At 44.5% G+C, this 14,003-nt stretch overlaps 1 protein-coding gene across 1 annotated transcript in view; it reads left to right on the top strand.

Annotated features, from left to right (window-relative positions):
* Window positions 1-11,737: 11,737 nt before the first annotated feature.
* The window catches only part of syne1a (spectrin repeat containing, nuclear envelope 1a), a gene marked incomplete at its 5' end in the record, with an annotated part of 117,391 nt that continues 115,125 nt past the window's right edge, over window positions 11,738-14,003 (top strand). Inside the window, one exon of the mRNA XM_080047663.1 lies at window positions 11,738-11,882. Coding sequence (XP_079903789.1) covers window positions 11,738-11,882 — 145 coding nt within the window. The remainder of the gene's footprint in view (window positions 11,883-14,003) is intronic.

Here is a 14,003-nt window from a genome sequence, read left to right as displayed (position 1 = left end):
CACACACACACACACACACACACACACACACACACACACACACACACACACACACACACACACACACACACACACACACACACACACACACACACACACACACACACACACACACACACACACACACACACACACACACACACTCTTACAGTGGAACCAGCTGGCATTAGAAGATATCTGGCACACTATTGGTCCTGATGTCTCAACGGAAAGGAAGATGCCTTTTGATTGGACTGCAGGTGGCAGTGCATGCGGACCAGGAAGCTGCTGTCTTGTGTGCAGAAGTGAAAAGGCTCGGGCTACACATACACCAGACACATACAGTATGCGCTGACATCATCTGCATCATCATCATCAGGGGAGGAGCTTCACTGAATGTGAGGATTGCACACTGCTACTGCAACAGGGATGACTTGGAAAGAGAAACACAGCAACATGGACACGCTTCAGTCTTCATAACCGGCATACAGTCAGTGAGAAAACACAGTATTACTGCATCTCCATCTGATCACAGCATGAGAGCATTGCCAAGGTGACGCACTGGAGTTCGGACGTGACTTTTGCTGACCTGAGGACAGCGGCATGGCATCACCCAGGCACTACGGTCGGGATATTGCCAACGTGATGCAGAAGCTGCAAGGTAGGAGTAAAATGCTTACTCACTCACACCCCTCCACCTCGGTTTGCAGCGTTTTTAGAGGTGACCTAGTGCTTGGCATGACACGGCAAAACAGTACGAGATGAAGACACTTGGGTTAACTTAAACAATTACAAATCTTAAATGCATCTTTTTCTTTCCTCTCCTGAACCTGTATGTCTTATCTGTGGCGTGTTGGATTTCCAGTTGATGAGGCTTCTAAATGTGTGGGATGGGAAGGACATAAAGCAATGTCACAGCATGCAGTACTAAGTTATAATCTCAGTAATGTTTCCTCTAACATTCAGGTGCTGTCAGTGCTTTAGTTTCATTTTTTCCCCCCCATGATTGTGAGTAGAGATGGAGATGCATTCAGCTGTCAGTCTGTGCATAGAACTATGCAGTAAATGGCCAATTAAATGCCATACAAATGACTGGTGATTAATATTTTTTTGTGAAAAATGAAACGACTAGAGCTAATGAGATTAAGGGAGCCTAGGGAGTTGACATCATATTATTGCATTGTTCGAGTACATTTTTACTGATTGACTGTCTGTTTATCTGTGCACATGCTTGCTGTCTGTGTGTTTCATGTGGTGTGTGCTTGCTTGCATGTGCACACACTCATATAGTACAGTATGTGTATGTATGCGTTGCTGTATGCGGATGGACTGGGAAGCAGACAATAGTGACGCTAATCCCCAGAGAAGATGACAGGATGAAGTTTTTTCCCCTTCTTAACTCTGCTGTAGTAGCAGGACTGTCTTATTGTAGACAGTCACATTCTTGTTTTTACACTGTATTTGCACCAGATGTCAGTCTTTTCCCCCTTTCCAGATAATGCGGGTGTATCTGTTTTGATCAACTTGACAAGCCTCTGCTGTAAAGCGGCGTATCTCTGTGTAGGCGAAACAGCACACTGACTGGATCAGACTGATGAGACTTGCAAAGTAAAGCGAGGAAAGTCAGGTGACACCAGAGCCGAGATCCAATATGGCAGCCCCCTGTGTGGCTTCTGAGGTGGCAGTTTCTGTGAAAGCTGAGCGCAGCATCACCAGCCACGTGGCTCCCCTCCGAATCACAGTGTGCAGGTGTGGGTGCACACTTTGAATTCCGACTGTTTTCTACGAATGATCTCATTTTAGAAGTGTCCCCTTATGCTGTCTCTCTGTGCAAGGGCAGATTGATATGTTAATATGTGTCGGGATGGTGTAAAATCATTCCATTATTTGTATAGGAAGGAACACTTAACTCTTCAAAAATGAAGGAATTCTTTTTTGGCGTTTCAAGAAATCATTGCAAAGTAACAAGGTATACCTGTAGTGAATATGCAGCCATTAGGGAGCTGCTGCTTATAGCTACATCCAGGAGTCTCATTCAACACTACAAGGAAGTTAATGACATGAGCTCTGAATAATGCAGTTGTTCACAGGTGTGGCTTGTTCCAAAAATACCCTTCTGAATCCTCTTGCCATTTGAAGTGGTGGTGGGTGGGGTAAAACCTTTATGTTATTACACCAAACAGACCTTTTGGAAACTGTTGCTTTGTTGTTTGTGTCTTGTGGCACATAGCCAGTGGCTTGTAGCTTTGTGTAGATATACAGTATGTCGTGTATAATAAGTCCATGTGTGAATGGATTTAATGGGACATATTCAGCATCTCATTTGACGAGATTTTATTTGATATGTTGCCATCATAGACTTTTTAAAATGCCATCCATCATCTCCAGGGAGACGAGCGCTGAACCTGTGATGGTAACATCAAGATGTTTTTTGTCAGAATCAAAGAGAAACAATTATGTATTTTATTAGTGTCAACATTAAAAGACTCATAGCATAAGAGGAACATAACAGAACACAAGTATGTTTTTCCTTGTCTTTGGTATCATGCTGTGTTTCTACATACCGTTAGGTCACGAGTGTTGTCCTATTACAGCTCTTCATGAAATACATTTTGCCTTTGTTAAGGGAAGCTTGCTTTCCATTTCTCATGGTTGCAGGAATTATGTCGCTCCAGTGGGATATTTTTTTAGGAAATTTGTTATGTTGATGTGTTAAGTTCAATTTCTTTTGGGGGGGGGGGGGGGGGACTTTATTGTAATCTTAATTTCTTACCTACAGAGAGTTAAATATATGTAATCTAATAGCATTTGTATGTCTTTCAAAGCCTGATTAGATTAGCGTATTTTATTCTTTCTCTCAAGAGGGAACAACATTCTCAAATTAGCCACGTTTCACAAACCACCAGATACCATGAAATGAAATACACTCCCCACAGGCTCAATTTGGAAGCAGTTAGAAACCGCTCAATGCAACATCAAAAACAATCCAAACTTTTGCCCCAGTTTTGGGGGCCTGTGTTTTCCTTCTTTCAACCGTCTCTTTTGGTGTACCTCTTTCTGTGGCCCAGAGAAAAACAGCAATTAGTGACACCATATGGCGGAGAGGCTGCTTTGAACACCTCCCAGCCTGAACTCCTCCATATGCTGTGGAATTTGCCTGTTTGTTGTCTCTCCTTAATGAGAAAAGCTACCGTTTTTCCCTATTTCAATTTTCTCACCTGTTTTTCGCTGTCGTAGGCGGCAGAGGCCCACATTCCTGCCCACGCCTCTGGGTTTTACCGTCTGCTAGCTAGCCCATCAAGCGAGAGGGACAAGTCTGCTAAGTCTCATTGTTTTGGGAGCACCTGTGTTGAGTTTTCTGTGTATAGGCTCTGTGTGTAATCCTGTATTGGCCATTTGCCTGTGATCAAATCATACAGATGGGGATTGCTGCAGATTGAGCTTCTTAGTCAACTCGGGCTTTTCGGGTTGTCTTATGCAAAACATAGTGACATAGTGACATTCTGGTATAAAGACACCCTTTTTCTAATGTCATTCTGGTCAAGGCAGATGCCGAGCAGGAAATAAGCAAGAGGATAAGGGGCAAGGGAAACAGAGCCCATCTGGAAGACACGAATGCCACACTGAGAAAATTGGACGGATAAAAATAGGGATGGGAGAGGCAGCGGGAAAAACAAGAAAACTAGACTGGACAAACAGGAGGGAGAGAGAGAGAGAGCCCACACACCGGTTTTTAAGCTCAGGATTGCTAGCGGGACTGGCACAGATCTTCTGGTTGGCACAGGGCCAGGGTGACATCCTGTTGCCAGGGGCGACATTATGGTTCGGCCGCAGCCAAGAAAAGGCCCAAGCAGACGGTCACCTTGAGCCATGCCAGCCTCCTGTTTAGTTCTGACACCACCATTTATCGTCAGTGGCTCTGGATACCGCGGTTTTCACACTCACACACACGCCCACGCTCACACTCCGAAACAAACACTTGGTGTTAAAAATAGATGTGATGCATCTTTCTTTCTCCCCTGCCCTTTCATACCACTGGGAGTCAGCAGTTTAGCTGAGCGCTTAAACAGACGACGGAACGAGTTTTCAAGGCCGCCGGATTATTTACAAGAAGCCATCACTCTGTTGTAGCCTCAGAACTGTGGCAGTGGGGCTAGAGCACAAGACGTTATTTATTCTGCTGCTTCTTCTCCCTGTCTATCCAGATTGTGTTTATGACCCGTTGCCATAGTGCCGGTCGCATGACAGCCAGCACAAGCTTTTTATGCCCTATGGGCTTATTGGCCATGTCTGGTCCAGTGTCTGCTTCTATAAGAGAACATTATGGTTGATAAAAGGTGTGTGTTTGTGTGTGTAATTGTGTGTGTGTGTGTATGCATGTGTGCGTGTGTGTAGTATGAGGTATTTGTCCATGCTAGTTTCTAAGTGACAGTTTATATTGCAGATCAGATTATAATCTCTTTGAACCTGTCAGTCAGCGAGGGTTTGAGTGACATATCACAAGATTAGGTCACTGGGGTCCCGCCCGTACAATATGGTGGCTGGGCCTGCCCTCTTTCAAAGTTCTCACCTTCATGAAGGTCAAGGTGTATTTAAGCGAAACAAAAATATCAAACACAAGCATCTTTTTTTCTGTAACTCAAACCAGGGAGGAAGGAAATGACAAGAACTCTGGGTCTATTGATTCTTCTTTCTTCCCTTTGGCATTTCTTTGTTAACGAGTCTGCCAAGCTGTCTGTTGATTTAGTTGAACAAATTGCTTGAAATGTTATGCAACACAAGCTGCATTTAATCAAACCGACAGAACGAGAAAGACTCTCTGCTTAAAGGAGTTTACAGGACCTTTGCAATGAAAGGTACCGTTGATCCAGGCCAGTTAGGGGCCATTACATTCCATGTGGAGCAAAATAGCAGCTTCAGGCCAATCTGATCAGTATGATACAGTTCCCTTCAGCATTTCTATAACATCTCTGATTCCGTCTGTCAGATTGAGGCCAGATAGTTTTGATGGACGTCCGGAACAATGTCCTCACAGATAAAATCCTTACACCGACCCGGGCTTGTGACCCCGAGACACATTCAGCCTCTGTCCGTAATACTCTGAGTCTCATGCGTGCCCTTATCTTTCACCTGCAGACGCCTCTGTCCACCTGTCACAATGGGATTGGTAGGTGGAGAATTCGGCCTCTGGCGGTCCATTTAGCACTTGAAGGTCTTTGGAATAGAGGTCAGATGGTGATGCCCGACCTGCCCTCTCTGAGAGGTCACGCGGCATTAAAATGAGACGATTTCAGCATACAGTACCTGAGTTAGCTGTGAAATAAGTCATTCCCAGTTTTAATCTGCTTGGTGCGCCAGATGGCCTGGATTTATCACAGCAGCGGTTGATATGTTCAAATAATCTGTCACTCGCATGAAAAGAGCGTTGACTTTTAAAGTACACCTGAGCTTCTCTGAACCTGCACTCATTTTATGATCCATTCTTATGAAGAGCTAACTTATGTGGTACAGATCTATGCAGAATTAGGCACTTTCTGAGCTATTTGCTTATGTAGTGTCATTGTTTACTACTCCTGGATTTAATCATCATGTTCTCATGTTCCTGAAGGGAGGGGGCCCATCATCCATTTTTTATTTACCCTCAATGGAAAACAAAGCAATGGAATGTCTGCTTGTTCCAAATGTTATTTCCTGTTATGTTGCATGCTGACATCTATTCCCCCTTGAGCCCTTTCTCCTTCTGGGGCTTCCTGTTCCAGACACAAACACAACTTACCACCTGACTGACATAACAACCTCTGTTTTCCTGCTATGAATAATTCAAGAATGTTCATGGAGATAAACTGAGCATTCAGGTGATGTTCAGGAAATGAATAACGCCTTTATGCAGAATTGCTACAACCACCTGTCTAGTGAGCAATGCCAGAGTGAAACAAAAGGCGTACATCTGCTGGTTTCGAAAAAGAATTGGTTTAGATTCCCTTTCAATATGACGGAAGAATAGCCCCAGCTGGATAAGCATAAATACGCTCAAGTGCTTGTGTGCAACAGGATTTTGTAGATGAGTCTGGCTCTGTTCCAGTCAGTATTTTCATTTCACAGCAGATATGAGACTTATAACTGAATTTACTGCCCCAGCCACAGTGATTTATTTAGTGTGCTGACGCCGGTCCTTTCACTTTACTCGTCCCTGTAATGTGTGGCAGGCCACTGAACCTGGATAAAGAGCTTAGACTGTCTGACCCACTCCTCCGCTTCCACACACACAGGAACAAACGCACCCCCACACACGCATTTCTTTCACTCTCACAGAGAGGGCAACAGAGAAACATCGAGCTTTAAATATTTTTTCAGAGCTAAATTGAGTCTTTCTAATGCTCTTAGTGCCACTGAGTGGCATTTTGATTTGACCCCTGCTGCCTCCGGCAGAATAGATGCTTTGTGTTAGCCACATGTTCAGTCTGTTAGTGTACAGTGTTAAAATGTGGGTTTGTTCAGCTCAATGTATTCACCTGATAAAGGAACCCTTGGTAAGTAGGAATAGGATTGTAGCTCAAATTCAATAAGGTGCAATGTAACACAAGGATGCTGCAATAATCAAATACTTTCCTGTGGCTAGACAGTCAGGTATTAAGCCAACTAAAAATAGAATTTACTATGTGTTTGAGCCTAGGTGATGATAAACCTCATGTTATATTTTTTATATACAAAATGTTCTATTTGCTTCTCTCTACATTATGAATACCTTTTACTTCTTACTTATTATTTCATTGACATGCTCATCTGCTCTACTGCGTTTTGTGTGTGTTTGTGGTTTGTGTGTGTTTGTGCGTCTGTGTGTGTTTGTGCGTCTGTGTGTGCGCTTGTCAGGAGGACTGCAGGTGCTGAAATTACTGTATCAGTGGATCGGCTTTAATGAAGATACTGTGATATTTGGACATTTTTGTTAACGACAAAGTGCCTTGTCTGCACATCTGGTACTGAAAGGGGAGTGATGGTGAAAGGGGTTGTTTTGATAATCACTTTGACTTGTTCCCCCCTTCTTACTCTTTTTAATGTGGTGTCATTATTACTGAAATGTAATTAGCTATGCTAATGAGCTGGCATTTGGACTTCCGTCTCAGCACTTATGTTGGGGCTGCTAAAAAATGTGCTGTAAATGAAGTGGGATGGCGAATGAAAGAGGGTGAATGGGCATGTGAGGGGTTGAGTGGATTTGCTGAGGGTGTGATAGAGGGTGTTATTGAGTTTTAGGGCTAAAGTACTCCGGCGGATGTGCAGAGAAGGGTTTTTTCTTAATTAGGAATTGTTGGGGTGAAAGAGGAGAGAGGGAATTGGGAAACGGATAAAGAAGCTTTTGGGAAGAGTACAGGGGCAGAAAAGCTGCCAAAATCTGTTAAATCATTTTTGTGTGTCAGTGTGGTGAAAGTGTGTGTGTATCTGTTGGGTGAATGTGTTGAAGTATTAAGCAATTACCGGGTACATCTCTAGTATGGAACATAGCCATCCATTTAGTCAGTGATAGCTTTAACAGGCATATTCCATTAATGTTGCACTGTCTGCAGAAGAAAAATGCATCACCGCTATGGCAGCATGGTATAAACACTGCCATTGTGACTCTCACAAGAGTTATTCATACTTCCATTGTACGGTACCGTTCTTTGAATATAAATGTCCGCCTGCTTGAATAATATTAAGATGATATAATTGAATGAATGCATTACTATATTAATATTGGACAGCTGAGTGTGTAGCCGTATACAGTGTGTGTGTGGAGTGCTTGTCCATGTCCGATCAACCATAATCACCGCTGGTGAGTTGTGGAGTCATTAATAGATTAAGAGAGATCAAAGATGCTCAAGTGCACCGCGGGGTCATCTGGGACACTGCCATTTAAAAGCTGAGCTTATGCTGAGCTTTTTAATTGTTTCATGCCAGGCCCCATCTCCTCTAGTCAAACCAGTCACTTACAAAAGGAACAGTAGATATTTCAAAGTGTAACTCATCCACTAGGTGGCTCTGTGCCTCTATACACTCCATATGTCAAATAAGATGAATAAGAAGTGTTGGCTGCTCAGGCAGCAAACCCAAATATCCTCTGGGTGAATAGCTCACAATATGAGCAGAAGCTTTGTATTGCGTCCTTCAGGAGGCCGTTTGTTTTTCCTTTAAAGGCTGAAAACAGGCTGTTCCTCCTCTCCTCAGGAAGCCTGGCACCCCGCAGACATACCTGTGTGAGCGCGGGCGCTGACCCACGTCCAACTTTCACAACCTCAGAGAGGGATCTGGTGTTTTGTAGCACTGCCAGGGGCTTCAGTAGTGATCTAGACCAGCTGAGGTTCAGTCTGCCTTAAACCCCAACCCTCCCCCCTCCTCCCTTCTCTCTGGGAAAGACTGGAACACTCCTGAGGTCTGCAGCCTGAAGGAGTCTGTTGGTTTATTCTCGCCACATGCAGTAGATGAGAAAACAATTCTGCCTCCATTCAGCTGATTTTAGTGTGTGCGTGCGTGTCTGTGTGTGTGTGTGTGTGTGTGTGTGTGTGTGTGTGTGTGTGTGTGTGTGTGTGTATGTGTGTGTGCGTGCGTGTCTGTGTGTGTGTGTGTGTGTATGCACCTGCTCGCATCATTCAACTCCCGTGGTGAAGTCTAATAAGTCCCATGGATCCTCAGCATCTTATTTTGATTTTGTCCCGGGGTTGTTTTTCTAAACAGTTAAGGTCTCCAGGGAAGTTCAGCTTTTCTTACTTTCTGCTGTACGGCAGCTATCTGGAAGAATCCTCCAAAATAAAAACCTAAACCTACCTATCTGTAAAAGCAGATCTGTTGTTTTTCACTATTTGGACTTCCGGCATGGTTATGATTGGACGTTATTTTCAGTCCCCTCCCTGTAAATGAACTGTTCAATTCACCATCAAGCTTAAAAGGATCCTCATTGGCAGGTTCAGCACCTTGGATAGTTCCTTCACACTTCACAATTGAAGTGTAGCTCACAAGGAATCATTTATCATTGGTGGAAACACATTTAACATGGCAGACAGACTTGTATTATTAAAAAGAAAAAATTGTACATGGGCTCATCAGTCAATATAGTTGTTCCATTATTTACATCATTGATATTGTGCGGGGGCGGCACAAGCAGCAGTATGGAAAGAACAATAGATTTTTGTCTTTATGCCTGAATGTTAGTTTGGACCAGAGGATTTTCTTGCTTTAATGTTATTGAGTAGAGATTGTGAGTGTGTGCAATGTTTACGTCCCACTGGATTCTGCTTTTCCATTGGTGTACAATGATGTTTTTATAGTCTAAAAGTGTGCATATACAGGCAATGTATATGGAAATATGGAAAAACAGGAGCACATGAATATTTCTTTGAACTCCTATTCTCTGTCTATGACAATTATACACACACTCTATATCACACACAGTAATCTCACTGCTATGTAAAAGTGACGGTGACTGACACATTTCAAAGGCATGGTCCGTGGAATAGACTCATGGCGGCACCATGACGGCCTGTTTCTGGGCTGTTGAAAGGGGGAGTGTCGACAGTGTGATTATCAGCAGACAGATAGCGGATGACAGTTGCCATTGGTTATTGATGACTTTCATAATTAAAATCCCTTATGGAGGGGACCCAAAGAACAAAAGGGGCAAATCACATAAAATGATAAATGGTCCTTTCATCTTTAAGGCTGATATAAGACCCACCAGGCTATTCGTAGTGAATATTGCTTTCTGGGAAACTCTCTGAATATTGTTTCAAAGGAGAGCCCAGTGCTTTTAATAATATTGGCAGAGCTTGCTCGCGTGTGTTTGTGTGTGTATTTGTGTGTGTGCGCACGTGCGTGTGTGTGATAGAGGAGCCAATATATGAGGAAAATTGACTGAATAAGAAAACATAGGTCAGACGGACACAGATATACAAATCCGACAATGAAAAGGAGAAGAGGTCGGTGTACTGCAACACAGCTATTTAAGCTCCATAGCACAGGTTTTGTTTTGATCCAGCTTCTAGTATCAGCTGTAGTGCCCCCTTGCAGTTGAATGAACAATACTACCATTGTCTTAAGCGGTGTTGTTGTTTTTCTCACCTGATTTGAAGTTATACAAGCAGTAAGTAACACAATTTCTACCGCGAGACAGATCCCTTTTTGGGCGACTGTGGCTCAGTTGGTAGAGCGGGTCGGCCGATGATCAAAGGGTTGGAGGTTCGATCCCCGCCCTGCCACCTGTGTCATAGTTGTTGTGTCCTTGGGCAAGACACTTCACCCACCTTGCCTCGTGTGAATGTCGATAGTTAGCCTGCTATCGGTGTATGTGTGAATGGTAACGTGGGAAAGGAAAACAGGTCTCCCTTGCAAAAGAGTCTTCGGTCTCAATGGGATATACCTGTATAAATAAAGGTTAAAAAAAAAAAAAATCCCACTTTCAGAGTGAATTAACAATAAAACGCAGTTAACATTGCTTCCTTTGTTCTGGACTTGCCTGCATTTCCTTGTAGACACTGTAAACTCTGATCTTGCTGTGAGTGAATACCAAACCTAACCTCCTCAATTGTATTCTCCTCAATTGTATTCTGTTCTATTCAATGGGCCGCACCCCCTGAGAAAACAAACAGACAGACGTACTGCATGTGACTGTGGTTGAGATGAAAGCTGATCTTTTTTCTCTTTTTTTTTGAAGCGAGTACAGTAGCAGATCAGACAGACGGGGCGACTGCCAGTGATAGTCTGCTCCCCTGAAGGCTCGAATGAGTAGAAAGCCGCAAGCCTCAGAACACCGCATGCTATCTGTGTGGATGAGAGACAGAGAGAGAGAGAGAGAGAGAGAGAGAGAGAGAGAGAGAGAGAGAGAGGAGGGGGTGTTAGAGTGGCAGCACCACATAGGGAATTCCTGCACGTCTGTCCCGATACTGTTAGAGCATGTGTGCGTGTGTGTGCGTGTGTGTGTTGCTGTCAGAGTAGAGCTCCCAATACCTCCCCTCCTAACCTGCTAAACGGTCCCCTTCAACCCACCAACCACCCCTCCTCACCACTCACTTCTCCCTCTCCACATCAGGACGGGGCTGCTGTGACATCACTCATTCCCACGCACTCTGATTGGCCGGCCAGTGGAGGGAAGAGGACTGTTTCCCTGCAGCCCACAGTGAGAAATTAAGAGAGGGAGAGAGAGAGAGAGTGAAAGAGAGAGAGAACGTGTGAAGGAAAGACCGACGTGGAGAGTCTGTGGAAGGGAAAGCGAGAGAGAGAGATAGGGAGGGAGGGAGAAAGAGACTAAGCAAGACAGATAGATGCTGAGGCGAGCCGAGACTGCGCTGCTCTCACTCATTCACTCACTGACACACACACACACACACACACACATACAAACACACACACACACACACACACACACACACACACACACACACACACACACACACACACACACACACACACACACACACACACACACACACACACACACACACACACACACACACACACACACACACACAATCTTTACATCACACTCCCAAGCTGCTTAACAGGCAGCAACAACCCTGAGTCTGACTGAGTGTGCAGTCGTTACTGCAGGACAGGACAGAGGGACAGCAAGGCGAGAGGAGAGAGCAACAGTTTCACCGCTGTCAACTCAAGAGAGGTCCAACGCTGCGGGGAGCTCTTTAAAGATACCTCCCCAAAAAAAAGGGAGGGAGAGAGAGCAGCAAGGGCAGGAGCAAGGGCAAGTGTAGCGTCTCCCGGAGGTTTGCCGTGAATGTCCTCCCAACGTCCCCATGAAAACAGGAAGGAATCCAGGCGTAGTCTGGGGTCCAAGATGGCACGACGGGCAGTGGGCGAAGGCTCCCCGAAAAAGAACACATCCCTCAACCTGGTGACGGGGTTCTACCACTACCTCCGCGGTAAGTGGGACAGTGTGTGCAAGACTGTGTGTCCCCTAGTCAGATGTGAGAAACAGAAGGCAAGTGCAGAGTGTGTGTATTTTTGCATGTGTGGTAGGGGAATGCTGTGTGTGTTTGTATATTTGAAATTTAGCCTGGCACTGCAGCATGGACTGTACGTGCCTGCTTTACAGTATGTGAGCATCTGCGTTTTGCAGTGTGATTTCCTTACTGTGTGTTCCCTGCAGGGAAGGTTTTTTTTGGGCTGTGGTGTGGTGTGTGCGAAATGGGAAGAAATGTAAAGGGGGCGTTGCCACCTTGGCAGAGTGTGCATCTGTGTGCATCTGTGTGTGTTTGTGTGTGCGTGTGGGGGGGTTTGTGTGGGTGTGTGTGCGTGTGCTCGTGTGTGGGTGTGTGCGAGAGAGAGAGAGAGAAAACCGCTGAGCCTACAGCCAGGTGGAGCAAACATACCCAGCAGTGCCACAGCGCAGCGGGCAGACTGTCATAATGTTTGATTTCTTATCTCTCTGTTTGACCCTGCGGCTGTCTGCTGCTCTGTATTTGAATACCATGTTTCAAGCATTCTGTCTGACTGTCACACTGTCTGATTGATTAGATCAGATTAGAAGGGATATATCCCTAATGTTTCTTTGGATTTGTTCCGGTCACATTAGTTAACTATCATAAAAGGGTATCCGTCAGGATGGTTGCTTTACATTTTGTTTGCAATGACTTTGCACATTTTGTACTTTCTTCCTTTTCAGTCTTTGTTTGATTCAGTCTCATCACAATTAGTTAATGGACCAATGTTCTGAGACAACAAACTAGATTTGAATGAAACCTCATTAAGGTCATGTTCACTGTGGGGGGTCAAAGTGGCTGCGGATAAGACTAATGATGATACAGGCCAACAATAGCCCAGAAAGTAATCAAGAGTGTTTAAATGCTGCTGCGAGCCTTGGTTGCTGAGGACAGCTACTATCCCTTTGTGAAATTGAAAGAATGTGTGTGTGTGTGTGTGTGCGTGTGCGTGCGCGTCTGTGTGCTTCAGTGTGACTGTGTGTGCGCATAGTTCAAAGTCACCTCGTCCCTGAGACTGGTAGGCTGGCACCGTGCTCGTGCAGACATGTTCTCCGTCACACGTGTTCCTGCTCAAGGATGCGGCAGGGAAAGGGGGGGGGCTACATTTTTCTCATTCTCATCCAATATTACCTCCCATCAATATTTGATTACTCCTGGACCCAATCAAAAGATGAATTCATACAAATTTGTCCGGCTCAGTGGCACATATGACTCTGCGTGAATGTATCTCCATTATGTATGAATAACTCCCCCCCAAACACACACACACACACACACACACACACACACACACACACACACACACACACCTACTGACACACTAACCAACTTGAGTGTAATCAAACTGCGGCATATTTCATTAATGTGGAGGAAAGCACTGTGTCAGACGTCCTCTCTCGCTGATAACGCGCTTATCTCAAGGATATTACTCTGTGCCGCAGACAGAACGGGAAAAATAACACATGCGCCAGTCAATGTACAGGATTGGAACCTTTGAGTCTCAGATGCACTACTGTATAGATTTTTTTTGTGCAAAATATAATGGGGATGTATGGGCCACCATGTCGATTACAGATGTTACCTTACCCTATTGTTATTGCATGGGCTTCAACAAGCAACAATGAATCTTGCTGCCAAAGGGGAATTAGGAAGGATACATTACAGCAGGAAAACATCAGTTCCAAAGAGTTTGCACAAAATAGAGAGACTTTCTATACTTTGTTTGCCTGTGTGTGCATTGCAAATGGGTGTATGTACTACTGTGAATGTTTGCGTCTGCACAAGTGACAGATGAGGCTTGATATATGTCTTTTTCTCATTCAAGGTAAGTGCTTTTTTAGGGGACATTGTCAGTAGGCATCTATGCTATTGATTGTGCCTTTGCTAAATGGGCTTTATCGCTTTAGCCACCACAAAAACAATGCTCCTCCCTGTATGTGGGTGAATCTACTCATTCAGTTGATGGTTGGCTTCATGTTTGGTTATCATTGATAAGATTGCAATTGATGTGTCCCATCATATTGCAATGCTTTAACTGGGGTCCAGAAATGTAAAAAAAAA

Source organism: Ammodytes marinus (assembly GCF_949987685.1).
Source record: "Ammodytes marinus genome assembly, chromosome: 19".
NCBI lineage: Eukaryota > Metazoa > Chordata > Actinopteri > Uranoscopiformes > Ammodytidae > Ammodytes > Ammodytes marinus.
The sequence above is the reverse complement of the archived record's forward strand: the minus strand, read 5'-3'. Positions and strand labels throughout refer to the sequence as shown.